General features: G+C 42.9%; 2 protein-coding genes across 5 annotated transcripts; both read left to right on the top strand.

The window, feature by feature from the left end:
• Nucleotides 1–2,066: 2,066 nt before the first annotated feature.
• On the top strand, nt 2,067–17,923 carry adipor1a (adiponectin receptor 1a). Of its 2 annotated transcripts, XM_015959720.3 has the most exons (9): nt 2,175–2,191; nt 2,264–2,364; nt 5,197–5,412; nt 5,507–5,623; nt 6,264–6,435; nt 6,582–6,768; nt 8,191–8,378; nt 8,560–8,753; nt 17,554–17,923. In XM_015959720.3, exons 3-9 carry the CDS (start codon nt 5,266–5,268, stop codon nt 17,680–17,682), a joined length of 1,134 nt encoding a protein of 377 aa, XP_015815206.3. In that variant the 5' UTR covers nt 2,175–2,191; nt 2,264–2,364; nt 5,197–5,265; the 3' UTR covers nt 17,683–17,923. The 2 variants fall into 2 exon arrangements, with proteins under 2 accessions (XP_015815204.3, XP_015815206.3); XM_015959718.3 differs by lacking the exon at nt 2,264–2,364 and having other exon boundaries at nt 2,067–2,191.
• A 1,955-nt stretch (nt 17,924–19,878) lies between these two features.
• Nucleotides 19,879–23,215, top strand: rabif (RAB interacting factor). 3 transcript variants are annotated; one of them, XM_015959722.3, is made up of 3 exons: nt 19,879–19,979; nt 20,458–20,624; nt 22,772–23,215. In XM_015959722.3, exons 2-3 carry the CDS (start codon nt 20,481–20,483, stop codon nt 23,018–23,020), a joined length of 393 nt encoding a protein of 130 aa, XP_015815208.1. In that variant the 5' UTR covers nt 19,879–19,979; nt 20,458–20,480; the 3' UTR covers nt 23,021–23,215. The 3 variants fall into 3 exon arrangements, with proteins under 3 accessions (XP_015815208.1, XP_015815209.1, XP_070405363.1); XM_015959723.3 differs by having other exon boundaries at nt 19,886–19,979; nt 20,461–20,624; XM_070549262.1 differs by lacking the exon at nt 19,879–19,979 and having other exon boundaries at nt 20,310–20,624.
• The last annotated feature ends 1,743 nt before the right edge of the window (nt 23,216–24,958 follow it).

Genomic DNA, 24,958 nt, shown 5'->3' with positions numbered 1-24,958 from the left:
CCACATTGCAAGATTAGCAACTCTTGGCTTTCAGTGTGACAGAGTGAGACGGAAGCTCACAAAAGCTGTCCTTTTCAAAGGTCAGTAGGAAATCACAATGTGCTTTAGCATCTGTCAATAGATCTGCTATTTTTAATCAAAAACATGTATAATCTGTAATAAACAAGTTTTTCTTAACTGTCAGTCTGTCATTCATTTACTCTTAAATTTTTGAAGTGTTTATCTAGCACTTTAACTCTCAATTATCCCAGTTTTCTCTTCTCAAACTTTCATTTTAAATGGGGTGCAGGTTGAAGGTGTAAATAAATATAAATTATTATAACTTGCCAAAGCCAGTATATATTAGTTTCACATTACTTGCAAATATTAAAGTCAACGTAAATAAAATATAATCTGTACATATTTTGTCTTTTTGTAAATATTTTCTCAGTCGTTGAGGTTCTAGAGTTGTTTTGCTTTTTGCTTTTTTTTTGGACTGGGTGTTTTAACTTAATTTTGTTTGCTGCGTCTGTGCATTTTAATTTATTTTTTTGGTTTGGTTTTACTATTTTCTGTAAATTAATTCAGGTATTTGAGTTTTATTTATAAGTTGATATGGTAAGTTATAAGGTATCTTAAAACTTATATTTACGAGTTGACCTCAGTTTACAAACTACAGCAAGTTAATCAGAAGCACACCTTGTTGACATTAAAACAGTAAGTCTAACATGTATTTCATAGCCACGTCTCTACGGTTTCTAAAAAACAAACCGTATGAAAATCGGTAGAAATTTGAAAAAGTTATGAGTTGTTTAAATAGCGCATGCACCACTAAACACCAGTGTTAGAGGGGGGCAGCTGTCCGAAGTAAGATGGCCGCTGCGTAGGACGTCGGGGTCCATTGACGAACAGCGCCGGTGAGGAAGACGTACCCATTATCCTCATTGTGCCACCTTGTGGAATAATCGAGTAATTGTTTCAAACAGAAAGTCTTTGTTTAACCAGCAGTGGTTTGATCAAGGAATTATCTTTGTACATGATATTATGGATAAAGATGGTGAAATATTACAGCTACAGAATTTTAAATACAAATTTAATAACATTCATACGTAGGCAAAGATAAACTCGTGAGATCAAGGCGGCCGCAGACTTTGGAGCAAGGCGCTGCAGTTGCTCTCCACCGGCTGCAAAACCTAGAGGATGACGGGAAACGCCTGGCTCTCACCTGATCTAAGATCTGATTGGTTCATATTTTGATCCAAACATCCGGTGGTAGAACATGAAATGTTAGTTGGCCACATGTATTCTGTAAATCATGTTACGTTGATGATGACAACTATATAGGCCATAAAGAGGAATGTGTTCTGTGTTCTTTTGTCATGTTTCCTATGAGCACACTAAACCTACAGCTGATAACCTGTACTTATTAATAATAATTATTACAGTCATGTCTTCATATACAATATATATCCAGAAGCACGTGAGGATGTGTTTCAGCTGCTAACAGGCACCATAATTACAATTATTATTACACTCATATAATTAGACTTAAGTTTTTTGCTAAATGGAAAGAGAAAACGACTGTTAGAATGAGATCAAATGAAAGGGAGGGCTAGATGTTGCTAATGCCAAAACACTGTAGCATTTTATTTTGAAAGTATTTACAGGAAGTGTTTCTGCCAACTATTTTGTCTTTATAAGTGTAGTTTCCTATTCTCATTCTCTTCTTCCTTATCCTTAATATTAATATTTACAAGATGAATAAAAACAGGCTTTTTTACAGTTTCATCGAGATACAGAGGTTAAAAATAAAAATCAGAGTTTAGTTTTAGCTTTTCACCACTGGAGGGCGACAATCCCCCGTTCTCGCTCAGGTCTTGAACAGTCTATGTATGTATGTACAGTCTATGGTCTTGAAGCGCTGTAGCTGTAGGAATGTGTACAGTCGCGCAACGCAACTTGTAATACATATTATTTTTTTCAGCGTGAGAAATTGGAAGTGTGGCATGAGAGCGTGGATAAATGCGTGTCTCATTGCGTGAGAGCTGGCAGACCCTCTTTGCTAAATTTGTAAACGCACTTGGGTGATTTTATTTTGAAAAACGGAAAAGGAATCTATTTTGTGGAAAAATAGGTCCAAACTTCCGGCTAGATTTGGGTTTCGCAGGTCGATAAATAATTTACTTTCCTGTTCAGGAGTCCTCGTCGTCAGGTAACTTTGACGCATTTAAATGAGGACTTGTTTCCATCGTTATTAATTCCGCTCATCTTGCTAACGTTACAGCTGGGTTTCATTATAAAAGCCGTTGAGTTTCTGGCAGCAGTTATTTAAAAAAAACAATTTCCTGTTCGGCTGGCGAGCGACAGCTCAGCGTTAGCTCACAGGTAACGTTAACAACTTGGTATATCAGAGTCATGCCGCTTCTGTCGCCTGATCTGTGGGCCTTAAAATTATTGTAACATATTTTAGTGACACACAAATAGACCGCGCTGTTCTGGTTGTTTCTATTGGGAGAAGGTTGTGTTCTGCGGTTGTTTACATTGTGTACTTCATGATCCGTCTGACGCTTTGCTAACGTTATTCAACATCCGCCTGGCAGCTTTTCGCTAAAAATGTCGATATTTGGTTCACATATTCGGTTTGTGTGTGTTCCGCATCGAATATATGTGGTCCCTATGATCTCACAGTAATCATGTAAAGTACTTTAATGTAACGCACAGCATCAGTGATGTGAGCACAATAACATGCATACTTTACGTGACTGCAGCACATAAGCGCCCTCATTTTCTGCATTTTGCTTCCAGTTAATCTGACTTTGATCTTGATCTGTATTATTTCTCAGTATTTTTTATATTTGGCTTGTGATCTGAATTTCCATTCATGAATGATGAATTATTCAAGTGAAGAAACCAACTCTTTTGTCTTTAAGGACACTGCACGTTATTGTCTTTGAGTTTAGGATCCTCTTTGTGCTTAAATAATCCACAGGTTCGTATGACGTGAAGCGTTAAACACAGAAAATATCTAATTATGATTTATGAAACAGAATTTTACTGTAAATAAGTTTTAAAGAAATCATCTAATGCAGATTAAAAAGCTTAGATACTAAAAAACCTGATGCCTATCGATGCAGGCTGCTTGCAATCAAAATACAAAGAGTTACTCGAGACTAAATCTAAGTTCATTTTCCCAAACTAATCAGGGATCAGAAAAGGTTATTTTAGATTCCTAAAGGGTCATGTAACAGAGTAAGATGGCTTTGTTGTTATTGTGCAGCTCAAGGTCGAGTGAGTGAGTGAAAGTGGGGGGGATAGTAAATACCGTAAATCCTCTAATACAGGCCGGTATTCAATTAAAGGCCGGGTCTCCAATTTTGGCCGGTGTCAGAGTCAGCGGAGGTAAATAATGGCCGGTCTCTTATTGTGGCCGGATGGAATGTGGTAACAAGCAAGTACAAGCGTCCCAGCGGCAGGGTTATAGTCCCTAAATCAACCAGCAGGGGGCAGTAGGGGTTCACGCAGACATTTATTAGGCTTTTTCTTCAAGCTTTATAACGCTTCAGACACGATCCTCTATCACGCTCCTACCACACAGAGTCACGGTGTCAGTTAACCATGCTAATTCAACCCGCTCCACAGAACACACATCACCTTCCCTGTGGCTTACATAACACTCACACAACACGCAAATCAGCACATAGGAACTAGCAGAACGATAGGAAACACATATAACACAATACCCAGAATGCACCTGGCTTACAACCCCAGCCAGGTCATTACACTATCAAGTTCAAAGAGAACGTGCTGATTATGCTGCAGAACACTATGGGGAGCAGCAGTAGGGGGTGTATGAACTACAGTAATCCCTCGTTTATCGCGGTAGATGCGTTCCAGACCTGGCCGCGATAGGTGAAAATCCGCGAAGTAGGGACTCCCAGCATGCCCCTCGCGGGGATTCCCTCCACGTCGCATCTACGTCACAAACCGCGGCTATAAACGGAAGTCGCCTTTACAGCTCAGTCATCGTTTCTTCAGATTCATGATCAGAGTTTCCAACCTACCGATCAATCCAATGAACTATCAGCTCATAGTAAGTTATCTTACTTACTTCTGGAAAGCCCGGCATTTCTGTGTCACTTCGTTGACGCTCGAACGCTCGGGGGTTTCCTAGAGCAGCCGGCGTTTCACCGACGCTCTCACTTCCGCGTCTGTGAAACCACGCTCCCTATTGAATTATCGTATGATCACATTCTCTGTGATCAGCAATGCGCTGTGCCAGACCGTAGGTACTGACACGCGATCGTTCATGTCGGTTCAATTCCTTTAATGTTTTCTGTCTTTTATTTGCGCCTGATGCATTTCGCTGCATGCTGTGGAGCGGGGCGGTGCGCGCATCAACTTGTCCTCCAACGCACTGATCACTGATACGGCCGCCAAACAGCGAGCGCTCCGCTGTTTTTGCGGTCGGTAGATATTTTAGAACTGCAGTTCAAAGGTAACTCATGAGGTGAATATATATGAACCCAGGCAGCAGTTTTTCTTTAGGATTGAGAGGAGATGCAGGAAGATAATAAACAGACAGGACAGAAAAATAGTCAAATAAAAACAAGTTAGTTTTTGTACCTGCTGTTGCAACAAACAGACACCACTGAAGGTCATCAGAAGTGAGGAACAGAAAATGAAATAATTATTTTAATGTTTAGAGCAGCAGGAACTCCGAGAGGCTGCAGGCACATCAGTGAGTTTGCGGCTGCTGCGCAGGGGGAGGGGGGAGAGGGCTGAAGCAGAAACTACCGTTGTTAAAAGAAATGTGTTTAACTTTGAAAATGTGGGCACAATTTTAATTGTCAAAAACTCCAGCAAACCATTAGTTCATTTTGCTCAAATAGAAATAGAGGCCTGCCTCTAATACTGGCCCTCCTTCCAATAAAGGCCTGGAGCTTGATGAGCTTGAGTCAAATACAGGCCCGGGCCTGTATTAGAGGATTTACGGTAGATGGAAAAGGGGGAGAACATTTTAGACTTTCTGAATCAAGTTGTTGTTTTTTATCCAGGTGTTATTACCAGAATCAAAATAAGACACAATATCATGTGCTGATCAATACCATCATAGGTCCATATAATTTCAGTTATTTCTACCTACATGTAATTTAGGATCCGTAGAAATATATTCCATTAGCTTGGCCTGTACCTCTGATTGTCATTTTGGCTTTTCAGGAAAAGTTTGCCACGTCCCATCTGAGGCAGAATACAGACGCTGTGAGTGGATCATCAGGCAGTCTCCCTATGTCAGGCCGAAACGGGTCTGCCAGTAAGTCAGACTGCCGGATCTCTGAGGACTGCAGCGTCCCAGATGTTGAGCTGATGGAGCTCGGGCCACTGCTGGAGGAGGGAGGGGGGCGGCAGGCGCCCTCTAAAGGTGTCCATCCAGAGGTATGGGAGTTTTTGCAAAAGTTTTTTTTATTTTTTATTTTTTGTAGCTGTCTGTGTCACTGCAATAGTAATCTCCTGTGATATATATTTAAAGGGAGCAGCAATGCTGGCTGAGGATGACGATGAGGATGATGATGAGGTGGGAGAAGTTCTGACTTTACCTCTTCAGGCTCACCATGCCATGGAGAAAATGGAGGAGTTTGTACACAAGGTAATTATGCATTTTTAGTATATTAAACAATATCATAAATATGATTTCTTCTTTACTGTAACAACATTAAGTTGACAGGGATGCTGTGGTGTGAGAAGTGGAGCTTATGTCACTCTGAGACATTTTCTGCATTATTAAATAATGCATTGGCTACTTTAAATCACCTGATACTCAACTCATTGTCCAGCATTGTATCAGTTTTTACAAAAGGATCTAGTTTAAGGCAGGTGGATAAAATTGTTCCAACAATAAGTAAAAAAAAAACTTTACAGCTAAAAATATGAAATGTGTTTCCGTAATACCTCTAAGGCAGTGATCTCCAACTCCCTTCCCCGAGGGCCAGTATTGAGCATGTTTTAGTTGTTTCCCCTAATCCAGCACACTTGATTCCCCTGTTCAGCAGCTCATCAGGCTTTGTAAATCACTTGCTGATTAAAATCAGGTGTGTTGAAGCAGGGAAAACAGTCAAACCTGCTGGATAGCGGTCGTCTGGGAAGGGAGAGATCTCTGCTCAAAGGCATGTCTAGATTATATTTGGCCTTTCAAAATCAAAATTCTTATAATTCCACTTTTTTTACACTGGTTTTCTCAGACTCCTGTTTTAATGGGTGATTGATAATGGAGGTTTTCTTCTGTTCAGGTTTGGGAGGGTCGCTGGAGGGTCATTCCCTTCCATGTCCTGCCAGACTGGCTGAAGGACAACGATTACCTCCTACATGGACATCGACCTCCTATGCCCTCCTTCAGGGCCTGCTTTGGAAGCATCTTCAGAATTCACACTGAGACGGGAAACATCTGGACTCATCTCTTAGGTGAGCACAAAATAATAAATAAATACATTAAAAAAATATATATATTTTTTTTTTCTCGATTTAAATGTTTAAAATTTCATTTTATTTAGCTTTTTCTCTCCCCAAATTCCAGGAACGAGTCAAATCTGTTATTTTGTCTTCCTCAGGGTGGATCTTGTTTGTTTGTCTGGGCACTTTAACCATGTTGCGCCCCAACATGTACTTTATGGCACCACTGCAGGAGAAAGTTGTGTTTGGGATGTTCTTCCTGGGAGCTGTGCTCTGCCTCAGCTTCTCTTGGCTTTTTCATACTGTCTACTGCCACTCGGAAAAAGTGTCACGCACGTTCTCCAAGTAAGGGTTCATGCAGTCTAAAAATATGATTTTTTTTTTTACACGCTCACAAGCTGCTCTGATAAAACCATACAAATAAACGAGAAGATTCATCCATGAGTTCTCAGGATTTTGTCGGAATTTTGTTGATGTTGTGTTCAAGCTGTAATTTAGGTTTGCTGTGACGAACCTTTACAAGCACATGTCTTTAATTCTTCTACAGTCTGACTTTGCCATTCTTAAGTGGAAACCAGCAATTCTAGCCTCAGAGTTTCTCCTCGACACAAATGTTTAAGGTTTTTCTGCTCCGTCTAGTTTTTCTGGGTTTTTGACTGAGAGGTTGATAAAGCTGCAAGTTCAGTCAGCCCACATAGTTCTGCATTTTTGAGCTGTTCCTGATAAGTTGCAGAGGAACTGAGCTGAATCTTGCTGCTGGCATCAATGAAGACCTCTAGTTTGCCTTCACTGACTGCATTGAGTGTTGTTCTGAACACAGTGTTGGAATGCTGTTTTGAAATGTGTGAAATTGTTAGAAATTTTCCAGGTTGGATTAAAGGAGCAATATGTTATAATTCTTCTATTTAAAAAATCACTGAACGGTCTAATGACTCAGTCTTGTTGGAAGGAAGGTTACGTTGAAACAAATTTCATTCTGAGCCAGCTGGAGGGTTATCTTAGTTTTTTAATGGTTGAAGAGGGACATAGTTACTGTTTAGTATCTGCGAGCCCGCAAGATTGCAGCGTCTGCGCCGATCTAACACTGCAGCACCTTCATTTGTAATTCAACGTTAGCAAAAAGCTCGAGTTGTAGAAAACAACTGAGCCAGTAAACAGGAGCAACCCAGAAGTTATCACCCTAAGAAGCCACACTCTAACGTGTGAAGAAGGCTAGAGGCTAACATTGAGCTAACAATGAATTAGAGGCAAATAATCTTACTTCCTTTATCGAGTCGTTCAGAACTATAACGGCAAGCTAACAGTAGGACATCAAACAGCTGCATTCCTCTAATTCTGGAGACATGCTACCGTAATAAGTGTGTAAGTGCTCCCTACCATAAAACACCCATAAGTGCTAACACCTGTTTACTGTGTATGACCCATCTTTGCTTGTCATCTAGAATGTTCTCTCAGAAACTCTCAGAACAGGAGTGAGAGAGTAACTTTTTGTTTAGAAAAATGTATTGCGGTACCCCAATTTGACCTCAGGATGTCGCTTTTACTTCATTCTTACATATTGCTCCTTTAAGTTTAAAAATAAGCATTTATAATTCATTTATAAACTGTTTCTACTCTATTTTCAAAATCTAAGTAATTTAATAATTTGTGCAGGAAATCTAAAGTGTAGAATAGGAAACAGAAAAGCATTCTGTGTTAAGGTAAAAATCACCTGTTTTGCATTCTTTTGAAGGCCCTGCATTTGTCAATGTGACTTTCTCTCCTCAGGCTTGACTACTCGGGCATTGCACTTCTAATCATGGGTTCCTTCGTACCCTGGTTGTACTACTCGTTCTACTGTTCCCCTCAGCCTCGACTTATCTACCTCACCATTGTTTGTGTTCTTGGCATCGCCGCCATCATAGTTGCCCAGTGGGACCGGTTCTCAACACCTCGTCACAGACCTACAAGGGCAGGTGAGGGTGATCTGTGTGTTTGCTTCAGATTATATTTAATGTGTTGATAATTTTTTTCTTCAGTGAGTACCAGGAGGACATTGGTTAGATACTGTTTGTGAAATAAATAACAGCTCATTTTATCTTGAGATCAAATCGTAGATATTTGCAGTAATTCTAGTACGGTAATTCCTCCTCTTAGGTGTATTCATGGGTCTTGGATTAAGTGGCATTGTTCCTACCATGCACTTCACCATCGAGGAAGGTTTTGTAAAGGCCACCACAGTGGGACAAATGGGCTGGTTTTATCTGATGGGAGCCATGTATATCACCGGCGCCGGCTTGTACGCAGCCAGGATCCCGGAACGCTTTTTCCCTGGAAAGTGTGACATATGGGTAAGTGTCAAATTATTGGGCTGAAAGTTAAAGGCTTAAATAAAAAATAAGAGTGGCAAAAACATATATAAAACAGAAAGATTTACTCTAGAGAGAGCCAAAGTCACGCCCATCTACTTTCGCACCATGGGTCCCCGGAAGAACTGAAAAATTAATGCAAGTCAATGGAGCTAAAAATGTTATTTTCTAATTGCGCTTGTAATGTGCCATGGATTTCACATATGTTGTCCGTGAATTTTAAAGACACATTTTGATACCAAGAACAAGCTTATTTTCTAACGTGTGAAAATAAGTCCAAGACTACAAATTAGCATCACGGAGGTGACATCATCAAACCAGACACAGAGAAGAAACAGAGGGAAAATGGCTGTAAGTTTAGCGAACTTCAAATCCTTCCTTCAGGAGGAAAAAAATCCACCATATATCTGACCATGTGGTAAGTAGCAGCTATGCTAGAGAAGAAGAGATTCTGTGGTGACGTCGTATATGTGATGTGCCGATATCTAATTCGTAGTCATACTAATTACAAGCTTTTACCAGCTAATAAATCTCAAAATACTTGACAGGCGTGGTTGAAACACCCATCAAGTTTTCATTTAAATTACAGTACAGCATATGTGTGATCCAGGGTCTAAGGCAAAGCTGATTAGAAAATAGCTTTTTTAGCCCCGTTGACTTGCATTCATTTTTTTGTTGTTGAGCCGACTGGAAAGGGAAGACACAGATGAGCCATTCCCATCTGTACCGGGTCGGCCCAGGCCGGGTAGCGTAGGTTGTTTACATATCTGGGTGGCCTGGTATTTTTCCGGGCCAACCAAGGCTCATTCTCAGCCCTCTTCTCGAGGGGGTCTGCTTCAGGCCGACCAGGGCCAACACACCCACTGCTGACAGCAAATTCACACCTTCCATCAAGCCTCTGATTGGTGGGCAGAATCAACCCACATGGGCTTAAGACAAGGATGTGTGGAATCAACCAGGCCAGGCTGGGGCCGACTGGGGCTACCCGGCCCGGGCCGACCCGGTACAGATGGGAATGGCCCATTATTAGGCTCCCTATAAAGAAATACTTTGCAACTTTTTCATATTTAAATTTTTTTTATTTTTTGAGTCAGTATGTGCTAAAATAGCCTTTTACATGGTTCATGAAAGGCCACCCATCCCCTATTGCCCGTGGCCAGAATATTCCACTTGCAACTTCAAAGTGCCGGTCCACACTGTTGGGACCTAGAAAAAATGGAGCTGACATACCTGGCACTGCAGTCTGCTTCCAGCATGTTTTTGCATGTTTTAGATCATGAACAGCTGATTTCTTGCTGTAGTTCTTTTTTAAAACACAGAACAGTTTTGTTACCTGATTTTCCCGCTACGTTTCGTTTGCGGCTGCAAACTTCCTCAGGCTGACGCTGATGGTGGCGTCACTTCCTTCTCCGTTTATCCACGGGCAGCAGAGGACGTTGTCGCCTTCTGCTGCCCGCTCTCCCCTCTCCAACGATGCAGTCCCATGCGCGGTCCAATGTGTAAACTCCATCGTCCCTGTTCATGGTCCCACATCCACGGCTCCTTATTTCGATTGCTTCTTTTATCCATCTTTTGTATTTCTGTCGTTCGGTGTTTACGATCCTTGTGTCGTCCCAGTCCATTATATGGTTTTCTCTTATGCAGTGATCTGTTACGGCTGACTTCTTTATTGTGCTTTCTGCTTCTTCTTTTGCTGCTCTTGTGTGTTTTCGATTTGCCTCTTTCTCGCACTCCTTTCTATGTTCTATTGTTCGTGTGTTGAGTTGGCGTCCAGTGCAAACTGCAATAAAACATACATTGGAGAAACCGGACGCCAACTCAACACACGAACAATAGAACATAGAAACTACAGCATGGAATTAGAGATATGACACAGCAAGAACACACCTAAAACCCTTTTCAGATTGACATTCTGGAATATGTGTGGACAATTCAATCCGGTTTTTAGGAAGGAATCGGACTTATGTTAAGATGGATGTTAAGCATAATTCTGCGCGCACGAAGATTCATAAGAGATCTGGATGATGAAGCTCAATGGTTAAAGGAATCACAGAAGCGGTGTGAAGCGCTCCGTCCCGCGTCTAGGAGACGGTACCGTAGAAGGCAAGCTGCCATGGTTCGCTGCATGCTACAGGAGCGAGCTATCTAGGTGCGCACAGCGTCCCCCGGTCCCCTCTTCCCTGTCCGGAACTCGACCTCACCAGTCTGAAGCAGCCACCCTGTTACTAGGGGCTTCGTTCGGTTTAATTACAGAAAACGTTATCCGGATGTTTGTATTCAGACACAAAGGTCTCACGGACAGAGTCCGGAACATTTCCGTTTTTCATGGCCTGTCTGAAGGGGGCTTAAGATGTTCAAAGAAGAATACAGCTGATTTGTTTAATTTAGTGATGAATCACTTGTGCAGACACTAAGGAAGGCTGGGGAGACTTTTCAGCTGTTAGATGAAGGTGTTAAAAAGACAAACACACAGCAAGGAGATAGGCTGGGGGATGCTAAAAGCAAACCACAACTGCCTAGTCTCCCTTTAATCAGTGCTCATTTAGATTTAACATGATGTGAATTTGTGTAATACAACAAATCATTGATTCTTTAAAATTCATTGAAACAATTTTTTCATTACTTTTTCTAAACAAATCTGCTTTAGCATTTATTTATTTATTGGTGCAAAGATTTAAAACTCAGGGCATCTACAGCCATGTACACACCTAGCCGTGTTTTTTATAACCAGATAGGAAACAACTTTGGTCCAAACCACCTCATATTCAGCAAGAAAAATCATGTTCTATTTCATCTAGTCTTAGCCCTTAAGCTAGCTGCTATTGGAAGGATGATCTCAGCATCAGCCAATCATGAAGAGCTTAAATGTATGCCCACCAATGGTGGGCACCCCTTGTGGGTATATAAGTGGAGCGACTCCACTGTTCGCCTCCGTTATCTCTTCAAGCCAAGCTTAAGAGCTTCTTTTAAAGAGCAATATTATCCTACAACATTCGACTCACCGACCATGTCCAGCGACGTCAGGACCTGCCCGGCCTGCCAGACGAGCTCCATCTCCAGCGGCGACCTGCACGCCAAGTGTGAGGTCTGTCTCGGGGCTCATCACGCTGGCCTGGCTTTGACCCCCCCAGGCCTCGTGCCCGTTTTGTGCCGCTCTGCCCGTGGCTGAAAAAATCCGCCGGGTCGAGTACTTCACCCCCGCCGCCGACAAGGAATTTCTGGTGGCTGAGACGTACTCGCTGGACAAGGCCTTAGACTTCTTCAGCATCGGTCAGGAGCCGGCTGGCTTCAACCGACCGGACGTCATCGACAGTGAGGAGTACGGCGAGGCTGGCTGCCATAGCCCTTCTTCCCTCCTGGACAACACGGAGGTCGACGAGCCTCGCTCAGTGGGTCCTTCTGCCCCAGTGGCTGCTCCAGGAGCTGCCCGCCATCATCTCCGCGGCTGCGGTCCGCAAGGGGCTAGCAGTGCCGGAACTGGCCCCGCCTGAAGCGGATGATTTGGCAGGAATTTTCGGGGCAACACAGGTGCGCTGTCCAGACCCCATCTGGCCGCGCTTTCCCGCTGCCATAAGCTGCTGGTCCGCCGCCTTCTCCGAGCCTGCCAAGCTCAAGGCGCCGGTTTCCACATATGCGCCCATTACCAAGGTCGAGGGCTTCTCCGACCAAGGCTGGCCATCCGTTCCTCCACTGGAGCCCGACTTGGCCTCGCTGTTTGGCGCCAAGAACCACCTCGCTGGCCCGCAAGCAGTTCCCACTTCTAAGCATGACCAGCTGCTGACGCGGCTCACTGACCGCACACACCAGTGCACCTTCCAGACCGGCGCTGCAGGAAATAACATCGCCCTTCTTGCCTTTGGCATTTCCAAAATGGTGGAAGAGCTTGACGCTCCTGCTAAGTCAAAAACCATTATTACTAAAACTGCTGATGCCATTCTCAATCTGTGTGCTGCTGTACTCACCGGTTCTGCTCGCATTGCTGCCTGGCAAACCCTTATTCAGCGGGCCCTGTGGCTCAAGGCCCTGCCCTCCATTCCTGAACACCTGCACAGGGAGATGCTGGAAGGCCCCATCACCTCTGACATTCTCTTTGGTCCCCGTCTTAGGAGCGTCATCGAGAGGGCTCAGAAGACAGCTGAACTGTCATCTACGGTGCGAGACCTGGTCCACCCTCGGTCAGCCTCGCACTCTGGCCATTCCTCCAGAGGATGGGACGAATGGCGCGGAAACTTCAGGCGCCCAGCTGCACCGCCCGTCCTGCGGAGCCGGCCTCCCGCTTCGGCTCCACCTCAGCGGGACCAGAGAGTTGGCGGCCAACGGTTCCGAAAGAGCCAGCAGACGCCGTCTTGGCAGTCACAGGCGCAGGAACCTCGCCAGAAGCATCCACGAAAATGACTCGTTGGGGGGAATGTGTGTGCTTATGACTGTAATGTTGATGATGTTGGTTTTGAAATAAAACCCAAAAAACGTCACTTGGAGAGCACAATCCTACAGTCCTCTGCCGAATCCTCACACATGTTCCCCACACCAAGCACTGCGACACATCTACATGTTCACGCAGTCAGTCATGTTACGCGGCCGGCTGTACGGGTGCGCTCCATTTGCGCACCGGCCCCAGCCTCCGGCCAGGCCCAACTCATTCCGCTTCCCCCACAACATAGGGTGGGACGGGATGTCATGGCGCTGTCGCGACCACGCGCGGCAACACAGTGCGCAGCTCCATCCGCTGGCACTTTGTCATCCCCATGCATGGGCCCGGCTCCCACTCGTCCTTCATCCTTGGACTCCACGCTCCGCGGTGCGGATCAGCCTCTTCCAGCTGTTCCACACTCGCCCTTTCGAGCGCAGCCCTCCATGGGTCGCTCCCAGTTCTCTGGTGCGAGCGACGGCAGTAAGGGCGCGAACCCAGTCCTCAGACATTGTTCACGTGACCTCGAACACGCGTCCGCTGTCGGAATGCGTGCACGAGTGGCGCCGCCTTTGTCTCGTGAGCAAATGGATATCGGAGACCATTCATTGCGGTCACACACTCCATTTTCAGTCCGCTCCTCCTCCCTTCAACGGGATCGTGGAGACGACGTTCACGTCACGGGAACAATCTTGGGCCCTGGATTTGGAGTTGCGGGGACTTCTGTCCAAGGACGCAATTTCCCAAGTCCCTTGCGGACAAGAGCTCTCAGGCTTCTACTCCCACTACTTCGTAGTACCGAAGAAGTCGGGAGGAATGAGACCAATTCTCGACCTTTCCCTGTTCAACTGCTCCATAGCAGTGATGCATTTCCGCATGTTAACAATGAGGCAAGTCCTAGAATATGTGCACTCCGGGGACTGGTTCACGTCAATAGACCTGAAAGACGCATACTTCCACATCCCAGTAATTCCCAAGCACCGGAAGTTCCTGCACTTTTCATTCAAGGGAGTTCAATACCAGTTCAATCGTCTCCCTTTCGGCTACTCGCTAGCCCCGCGCACCTTCTCCAAATGTCTGGAGACCGCGCTGCAGCCACTGCGCACAGCGGGAATGAGGGTTTTATTTTACCTGGACGATCTGCTCCTATGCACCCGGTCCAAGGACGAGGCGTCAGAGCAAACCAGGAAGTTAGGAGAGCATCTGTCAACCCTGGGGTTTTCCATAAACTGGGAGAAGAGCTACATCCTTCCATCCCAGTCGATTGGGTTTCTCGGGGTGGAGCTGAACGCCTCCCTAATGAGAGCATGTTTGTCTCCGGCGAGAGCGGCAGATCTCACCACGGTGATCTCCCGCGTGCAACCCCGCAAGATTGTGAGAGCTCTGTTAGTCATGAAACTTCTGGGCATGATGGCTGCAGCCCACGCTGTGGTGCCGCTAGGTTTACTGCACACGAGACGCCTGCAGCGTTGGTTCATCCGCCTCCGGGTACACCCGATACATCAGAAGAGAGGTATGTTGAGGGTTCCCCCTTCGGTGAGCGGGGACCTCGCTCACTGGGGTAATCTCTGCACCCTCTCACACGGGGTCCCCATCGGACGTCCTACGTCACACGTTTCTGTGTTTACGGATGCGTCACTGTTGGGATGGGGGGCACGTGCTTGTCCCATACGGTGGCAGATCGCCGGCCCTCCCACACGCACGAGCACATAAATGTGTTGGAGCTTATGACAGTGAGGAATGTGATCAGACACTTTGCTGCCCTTCTCAAGGGCCGTCATGTCGAAGTTCACACAGACAACCAGGTGGCGGCAGCCTACATAAATCGCCAAGGGGGAGTTCGATCCTTCCCACTATTGTGTGTAGCCACGGATTTCCTGTGTTGGTCACATGTCCACCTGCTGTCCATCAAAGCCACCTACATTCCGGGGGTCCTGAATGTAGCAGCAGACATCCTGTCGAGAGGGGGACCCCGCGACTCCAACTGGCGTCTGCATCCCGCACTGATATCACAGATCTGGACCAGGTTCGGGGAGCCATCTGTGGATCTGTTCGCGGCTCGCGAAAACGCTCAGTGTCGCCTGTGGTTTTCCCTGAGTCCCTGGGACCACCCCCCGCTCGGAGCGGACGCCTTCTCACACCAGCCCTGGCCTCAAACGCTTCTATATGCGTTTCCGCCGGTCCCACTGATTCCCCGTCTCCTGGACCGAATTCGGTCAGACCAGCTCTCGGTAATTCTGGTAGCTCCCAGACGCTTGTCCGCGTCATGGTTTCCAGACGTGCAAGCGCTAGTGTCCGGCTCCCCGTGGAGGCTCCCTTGGAGGGCGGACGCCCTTCTTCAGGCGGATGGGATGATCAAACATCCTCCAGAAATAGGCCAGCGGCTGTGGGTCTGGCCGCTGAGCGGTCACGCTTAGAGGCTTCTGGGCTGCCACATGATGTGGTCACCACGATTCAGAGTGTGCGGGCGCCCTCTACCGTCGCATCTTAAGCTGCTAAATGGGCAGCTTTCCAGAACTGGTGCACGGCGCGAAATGTTCAAGTGCTCTCCTGCCAGCTGGCGGATGTCCTATCGTTTCTACAGATACTGATGGACAGAGGCCTCGCATTCAGCACTATTAAGACATATGCTGCAGCTATCTCATCCTGTCACCAGGGTTTTGGAGATAGATCTGTTTTCAATCATCCCCTCACAAAACGTTTTCTAAAAGGTGTCAGAAGGAACAGGCCTGTGTCCCGCTCACTATATCCCTAGTGGGACCTAACGGTGGTTCTGTGTGGCTTATCTGAAGCTCCATTTGAACCCTTGGACCGGGTCTCACTCAAGTTCCTGTCACTCAAAACTGCCTTGCTGCTGGCGCTGGCATCAGTCAAGAGAGTGAGCTACCTAACCGCCCTCTCAGTGGCTCCTGCATGCCTCAGGATCCGGGAAGATGGTGGGTCGGCTGTTCTATGCCCCAACCCAGCCTTTGTGCCCCAAAGCATTAACACTTCCTTCAAATCCAGGTCAATTTCATTGGCTGGACTTTTTCCTCCTCCCCATAATTCTGATGAGGAGGCGGCTTCCCACCTTCTCTGCCCGGTGCGCGCGCGCGCACAATATGTGTCACGCACTTCAGGGATTCGCCGCTCACAAAGCCTGTTTGTGCACTACAGAGATTCTTCCCTTGGGCAAGCGCTGTCGACCCAGCGTCTTTCACACTGGCTATGTGACGCCATTTCACTCGCTTACACATCATCAGGGCGGGATCCTCCTGAGACACTCAGGGCTCACTCAGCCAGAGGGATTTCCTCTTCTATGGCGCTCCACAGTGGTGTGTCGATGGAAGACATTTGTCAGGCTGCTTCATGGGCTTCACCCTGTTCCTTTACTCGTTATTATTTACGAGATGTGTCTTCAGGATCCATCACTCGTTCAGTGCTTGGACCTCAGCAGGCTGAGTGAAGGCATTATGGCGCCACATCAGCCTTGTTTGAATGAATTTCATCCTCTTGTGGATGATATTTTTAGTGGGAACCCCACTCTTCTCTCTGGCTGCCTCAGCCTTTTAAGCCCTGGGCTGAGGCTGAGCGACCCCCACTAAAAGGAGACATGTTGGGTGTGTCCATTGGTTGAGCTAACCAGTGTGGCGTAAAACCCATCCAGCTGCGCATTATTCCAATAGCAGCTAGCTTAAGGGCTAAGACTAGACGAAATAGAACGTTGGTTACGTATTGTAACCCCAGATTCTATGAGTCTAGTCGCAGCCCTTAAGCCACTGGCCCCACTGGTTCTGTTAGGACTAAGAACCATCGGAGGTGAACAGTGGAGTCGCTCCACTTATATACCCACAAGGGGTGCCCACCATTGGTGGGTGTACATTTAAGCTCTTCATGATTGGCTGATGCTGAGATCATCCTTCCAATAGCAGTTAGCTTAAGGGCTGCGACTAGACTCAGAATCTGGGGTTACAATATGTAACCAACGTTCATTGTGAAGCACATTCATAGGCAAGCCTGCAGGTGGCAGTAGTTCCCTAAATCATTGGCATCTTTGCTGAAAAGCATTCCTTGGATGTAGAATAGATGGCGGGCGATAACAGTGCTTAACAATGTCCTTAATCTGTGGTCTTCTACACAGAGCAGTAATTGAGCCTGTGAAAACATAAGAGTATAAACGCAGGTCGCATGTGTGATACCAGAGCATTTTTTTTGCTGGTAGTGCCGATGCAAAACCTAAAAGCTTGGTTATGAATTTGTTGCTGTTTGTCTTCATTTCCACGTGGATGTCGAGCTGAACCGCAGAATTTTATCTTCTCTTTGTGTGATCCCTAGCTGTAGTTGACGTCCTGTTATCCCATGTGACTGACACGCAGATGTCTCTCCTTTTTCTAGTTTCATTCTCATCAGATTTTCCACGTTCTGGTAGTGGCGGCAGCATTCATACATTTCTACGGGGTTTCCAACCTGCAGGAGTTTCGCTACGGTCTGGAGGGAGGATGCACAGATGACACTCTGCTCTGAAAGTCCCGACTGTGACTTAATTTTCTTTACAGCTTCACACACACACACACACACACACACACACACACACACACACACACAAAATGCTGCTGGAATTCGATATAGTCACTTATTACTCCTGCTGTACTTTGGATTTGCTTACATCATTGGGTTTTATTGGTCTTTCTGCTTTGGCTTTTTTTTTTTTTTTTTTTTGTGCTCCAGTAAAGTAGCATTAACTAGCCAACAAAAGGAGGGAACAGACACTTCCTGTTACTATGATAACTTTGGTTCTTGGAGTTGGTGTTTCAAACTAAGAAAACTCTTATTTTAACCACAATCCTTCATTCCTGGAACTGATCGTTTCTTTATATAATCTGTCTGTTACCCCAACGTCTTCATAATCTGTTACAGTTGCACAAAGAGTAAAGAGAGCATTAATTGTGCTAAAGCAAATGTCACAATCCGTAAATGATTCCCCATCGTGTGCAGGCTTTAGGATAATGGCATGTTTCACAGGAACATGGTATGCAGCAGTCCAGAGCAGTCACCAGATGTTGGTTTGTTTTCTGTTGACAGTGATTGTTAATCTGTTCTTTTTCAAACTTCTGATGACCACCAAGAACTCACTTTTCAGCATTAAACTGTTCTTAAAAAACAAAATTAGATTTTTTTTAAAATTGGGTTTTAAGGTGAAACTGGAACATGTATCCAGGCACTCCAGAGGAAAGAGGGTCTCTAGGCTTAGGAAGGGATGCAACTTGTTAATGCACACTATTCCTGTTTAAAACTAAATAAATGAATAAATATTTTGTAGGATTTTAAAAGGAGGAATTATATTGAATTTTATTGTAATGACCAATACTCCCAAAATATCACTTTTTAATTCCTTAACGACACACAAAAACAGTTGTGATTGTTTAAGATTCATTTGCAAATTTCAGGTTAGACTTGGATCAAATGTACAAGCCATCTTCTGTCAATTGAATAACAATTCTGAATCTACTAAATGTTTTTTTTTTGTGTGCTGGAGATTTTCTTTCTTTTGTGCTTGGTTTTAGATGCAACAAGAGGTGTAAATATCAAGTGCACCTTACTGTATTTGAATAAAATCCAGACTTTAAATCACCAAATGAGGTTTAAAATGGGTTCTGTTTGATTCCTATAGTATACTTGTGCCTTAGGCCAATGGCAATGTTTTTAAATGAAATGGCCTATCTTCACAGTCGGGTGTGCATCAAGTATTTCCAAGTACTGACATTTTTTTCCTTTTACAAAAATACAGGAAATATACAATCAAATCATAGTTAAAGTCTCAAGTCTGAGTGGTTGTAAGAAATGCTGGTAATCTTTTTTCTAGAAGATCTTATTCAAGCTTTATTACAGAGACTAAAAAATGTGTTCTTTTGACTTTGTGTAATGTCCTGTGTAGAAAAAAGATAAATAATAAATTTCTCTGAAATGACAACCTAAATATTTATTAATGGTAATATTGGAAAATTATTGTAATAAATTTTTTTCCACATGTAAAATAATGGTGTTTGTTTATTTTGAATTACATTTTTTTTCACTGCACAAGCCATTAGAGAGAAGACTTGTTGGATTTCTCAAATGTAGAACTGCCTCTGTTACTGGACAACAGGATTTATCTTTCTCTTATTGTTTATTATACAAAAAATATGTTGTCTGTTTAAAATGAAGAAAAATGGGTTTATGTTGGTTACAATTATTTTCTTGTTTTCATGCTAAAATTGGAAACCACACTGGAATTGTGTGAAGAGAAATGTCAAAGTGCGAACAAAACTATAAAACAAAAATTCAAGGGTTTGAAGCACAAAGTACAGAATGTTGTTTGTATTCTGTTACTGAATTTATTTGCTCACATCTTACAATTGAAACATTAAAACATTGCTATAAAAATCTAAAAGGTTTTTACTTTTCCTCACCTCACTGTTTTATATAGTTTAAAAAGGAAATATTGATCTTGGGAGTTATTTGTAAATTCGTTCAAATTACATTTATTTCAGAACATTTGATATCAAAGTTAATTCTCAGAAATTTCCTAGTTTAGCAGCTTATATTGAAGGCTGTGAGGTTTTTCATAATCATGTCATTGTAGAAAATTTTAAATGCTTTCAAAACGTCACAGTTCTTTGTAAAAAATAAATGTAGAAGGAATTTGTTTTCTCCGAGGTAGGAACGCCAAAGTCAATATTTGTTTCGATACGAGAGTATTTCTTGGCAACACTTCCAAGACAAGTTAGCATGCTAGCGTTAGTCGGCTAACTTTTCGTATGGTCAAGTGTTTTATATTCCAGGTAAGGCATTTATGACGATAAATTACAACATGTATATTTTAATGTGTAGTTCAGTCATTTGTCGGTAGAATTCAATGTTAACATAGATATTAGCACGAAGTGTCGTTTTATGACTTTAGCTATTACGTTCTCCCTTTTAAACTAGAAAAACAGAGAATGTCATTATTAGTTAGCCTGGCAAGCTAGACTACATAAATATATTATTTTGCAAAGCCAGCATTTGGTCTAGTTTACTGGGGTTATTAGTAGTATGAATTAATAATGCATTTTTGGTTCAAATGAATGAACGAATTAACATTTTTTAAACTTCCGCACTACAAAAGTCCAGAAGGTTTTTACTTCCGGTCCAATCCAACTGTGCCCAGCCTTTGTTGCTTTTTAGATCACAAATTCCCAAATGTCCTTGCGACTCGTCACATTTTTGAGTAGTATACTTTGAACTATTCGGGCTTTTCCAAACCTGCGATTTTGTGTTCAGTAGTCTGTTTTTGAAGAGTCGAGATGGACAATAATCAGGGGTCCAAAGAGAGCTCTGATCGAACCGAGCTGGTATCTGAGGACGGGAAGAATACCAAGTCTGTGTTGTGTCAACGCTGCGGCTCCAAGGTGCTGTGCCCTGCCATGGCTGTGTTTACAGAGACGGAGGTATGTCAGATTGCCCAACTGTGTCTACTCAGTCACTTATCTAATGGTGTTAAATAGGGTACACCCATCGACATATAAATATGGGTACACCTCAGAACTTAACGATAGATAGATAGACAGACAGACTACTGACTGCTCTGTTTAATTCTGTACAGTTCTTTCTCTGTGCATAATTAAACAGAGGAGGAGTCTGGCAGGCAAGGCTATATAGATTGATAGATTACTTAAAAGATCGAGAAAATAGCACTTGTAGTTGTTGATTTTAATTTGGTCAAGAATTTAAATTTTGTTTTTTCTGTGTGTTGATGCTTTGTTTCTATTGTAACTTGTGATTATGGGCTAGTCAATGTATTATTTAGTGTTACTTTCATGCACCTGGTCACTCTTGAGAAAGTCTTTTGTTTTATCTCTGTGAGTTTTACCTGGTCCAAATAAATAATAATTTTATATAACAGACAATTAATCTATTTAGGCATCAATTAATGAACCGGTATAAAAGCATAAATGCAAACAAACCAGTGTTGATGTGAATGTGTTCAAATTAAACTGTAAGGTGTATTAAAATGCTGCCTTTAAAGTGTCTTGAATAGTAAGTAAAATGAAAAAATTTTCTGTGTACCTGCATGTACACATGCATGCTTGCACTAAAATACAAGTTATTTGCTGAATGAATTAAGAAATTATGATTTTGATAGCTTTGATCACAGGGTTATGTTGTCTCTATTGGTGATCACAAATCAAAGCTAATCACCATGAAATGTGTGGTCCCCCCAAGGACCTTGAACCAATGGAAATTCTTGGACCACCGCTCTTTAATCTCTACATGCACCCCCGGGGTCAGGTTATACACAATAACAACATTGCCTATCATATTTATGCAGATGACACCCAGATCTATCTAGCTGTATCATCTAGTGACTGTGGTCCTCTAGACTCACTCTGACGGTGTTTGGAGTAAGTTAATGACTGGATGCAGTCAAACCACCTCCAGGTAAACAAAGACAAGACTGAAGTTATTGTCTTTGGAAATAAGAAGGATAGGATGGAGGTTGTTGCTCAGCTTGGCTCCAAAGGAATAAAAACAAAGACCCAAGTTAGAAATCTTGGTGTCATAATTGGTTCAGACCTGAGTTTCACTGGTCACATTAAGGCTATAACGACTCAGAGGTCTCATGTCCGGACAAGACCTAGAGAAACTCATTCATGCTTTCATCTCTTGCTGGCTGGACCATTGCAGTGGTATTTTGTCTTGTCTTCCCGTAAGAGCTGTAAAGCAACTGCAGCTTATTCAGAATGCTGCTACTAGAGTCTTAATAAGAACCAAGAGAACGGAGCACATCACTCCTGTTCTTAAGTCTCTACTCTGGTAACCAGTAATCTACAGAATCGACTTCGAAGTGCTTCTTCTAGTTCATAAATCACTCAATGGCATGGAGCCAGAATATGTGTCCGATCTCCTGCAGGTATACACGCCCAACAGGGCTCTGAGAACCTTAGGAAGCGGTCAGCTGGTAGAACCTCGGGTCAGAACCAAACAGGGTGAAGCTGCTTTCAGCTACTATGCAGCACACAGATGGAATCAGCTTCCCCATGACCTCAAATGTGCCCAAACTCTAGAAACGTTTAAATCAAAATTGAAAACCTTCATGTTTTCATCAGCTTTTGAATGAATGTTCTTATGCTGCACCTTTTGTACTGTAACTGCTCACCCTTTAACTTTGTTTCTTTTTCATTTTTAAATTGTATTTTCTGTCACATTGATTTTAATGTTCTTGCTTTTCTTGCTAATGGAAAGCACATTGGATCGCCTCTGTGTATGAAATGTGCTATATAAATAAAGCTGCCTTGCATTACTCATTTGTTTCATTTTTACTTTCTAAAAAATGACAAAAAATTAATTTCTTTAAAGTTTGCCGTGCAGTTAGTATAAAATTAAAGAACGGCAACTTAACCTTTGTAGAAGTGTTTGATTTCATAAACTTCAGTGTTCCAAAATCATTAAATAGACAGCAGAATTTTCTAATGAGTAAAAATAAAGTTTTTACAACAGAATATTTGCATATTAGAGGTAAATACTTAGAAATTTAGTTTATACTCAATTACTGATCCTAACTAAATCCTTCTTCATGCCTGTTTTCTCTCAACAGCTGTTCTTGCCATCCATGCGGAAAAAGAGCAGCCTCAGCACCACAGAGGGCTCAGTCGATGGTGACAATCTGACTGCCCACTGGTTAGTGGACGACATGTACACCTTTGAGAACGTGGGCTTCACAAATGACGTGGGGAGAATCAAGTATCTCATCTGTGCAGATTGTGAAATTGGACCAATTGGCTGGCACTGTTTGGATGACAAGAAGAAATTCTACATTGCTTTGGATCGAGTGAATCATGCGTAATATTGGTGCGCATGAGGACTTACAATATGTCTTGGAAGGCTATGCATTATTTTATCGATTTTCCGAAAAGCTTCACTTTACAAACACTTATTGATACTGTTAAGAACATTGTAATGAGAGAATTGTGCCATATTCATTCTCGTCATACTCGCATCAGTATGATTATTCTGTTCTAATAAAACTTTAAGAAGAGTATTTTTTAATTCAGTCTTGTTATTTTCACTGTTTTTTATGCGGACAAGTGCTGACTAACCAATCAGCTGTTGGCAGTGTTTACAGAAGCAGCGTAACTTATAAGGAACCTTTGCTGATGAACTAACAAGACTCAGGGTGTTTTAATGTTTTTAAATAATAGCATGATGCTCTTTAGCAAATTTAGAAGCACTAAACTAGTTTGTTGTACATTTTGTGTTTTATGTCAAATCACTGAAACAAACTGATGGGAATAAAAATAAATTTACAAAAAGATTAATGTAAATCAGAGTGGGGCAATAAATCGCAAATGTATCGTTATCAAAATTTCTGACTGATATCATTTTTCCCATGTCAATAAATTTGATGATAAAAATATTAAAATATGACATTGTCACAACGTGACTCAACGTAACACGTGTGAAAGTCCCATCTAGTAGAAAACTTCTTTTTACGCATGCATGTCTATTTATCGTTATCAAGGTGAACTCCTCAATATACTGTGACATTGATTTTAGTCCATACCGCCCAGCCCTAATGTGAATGCAATTCTAATTCTTCACACATACATGATAAATCCAAGCAAAATGCCTAAAATTAGCTAGATTTGTTAACGTAGTCCTTTAAAAGGTGACAAATCTGTATCCAACAGCTAACTGAATGCTGTGTCCTCTCCATATTTTGGTTGAACATGAGCTGAACCAGACCCAACTTTTTATAAACACATAACAGAAGGAAGGGTTCTCAGTTTGAGCAACTAGTGGCAAGTCTTTGCACTATTTAATTTGGTTTGCAGTTTGTTTATGCAACACTAGATGTCCTAGTTTCATTGTTTGAGAAGCAGCCAGTGAATTTTCTGAGTAGTCCATTGTTACTGTGTGTGCTGCACACCTCCTAACCATGAGCTCTGTTCAACAGTAATCCAGTCACTAATAAATAATTTGCAGTTGTAGCTAACTGAATGTCTAGTGGTGTTGGTGTCTGATGTGTTTAAGCTTCCTTTTGCATGTGTGTGTGTGTGTGTGTGTGTGTGTGTGTTAGGAGGGAATCCGTCATGGATAGATGAGTTTTGTGTTGAGAATACCATTAAAAAGGGGATTAGACAGTAGATGTGAAAGGACCACAGCTGTGCTTTTTCTGTTCCTAATCACAAGATTATCTTATTTCATTTAAAAAACCGAATCTGTCCAAAAAATTACACTACATTTGCTCCAGAGAGCTAAAAAGTTCAAAAGATACCTAGGAAGTAGGGTTAAACTAAAAAATGTCTTAAATAAAACAGGAAGAATGTGATGTAAGCAAGCGAGCTATGCAGATTTACACACTTGTGTTTTTTACAACCCAAAGACATCAGCCTTGCATAGTTTCTGAAATCCACTACCAGGAAGTCCAAGCAAAATCGAGAACAGGAACATTCAAATAACATGTGAAACAAAAGTGAGTAGTATTTTTAGCAGCAGCAGGTGGAATTTCTGAGCCTCTTGTTACAAATGTTATGCATTTAAAACTATTCATTAGCATTTATCAATCAATCAATCAATCAATCAAAGCTTTATTTATAAAGCGCCTTCCGCAACCCTGTCAGGAAGCCCAAAGCGCTGAACATGGTACAGTTGTAAGTAATTATACTGAATAAATCAACAATAAAAGAAATTCAAATTACAAAATACAAATTACATTTATAATGTAAATGCATGATTCATTAATGTACTTTGTAATGAGATTATAATAGTTCATCATCATAAT

This window comes from Nothobranchius furzeri, chromosome 3 (genome assembly GCF_043380555.1).
Source record: "Nothobranchius furzeri strain GRZ-AD chromosome 3, NfurGRZ-RIMD1, whole genome shotgun sequence".
Lineage (NCBI taxonomy): Eukaryota > Metazoa > Chordata > Actinopteri > Cyprinodontiformes > Nothobranchiidae > Nothobranchius > Nothobranchius furzeri.
This window is presented reverse-complemented; position numbering and strand designations above follow the sequence as displayed.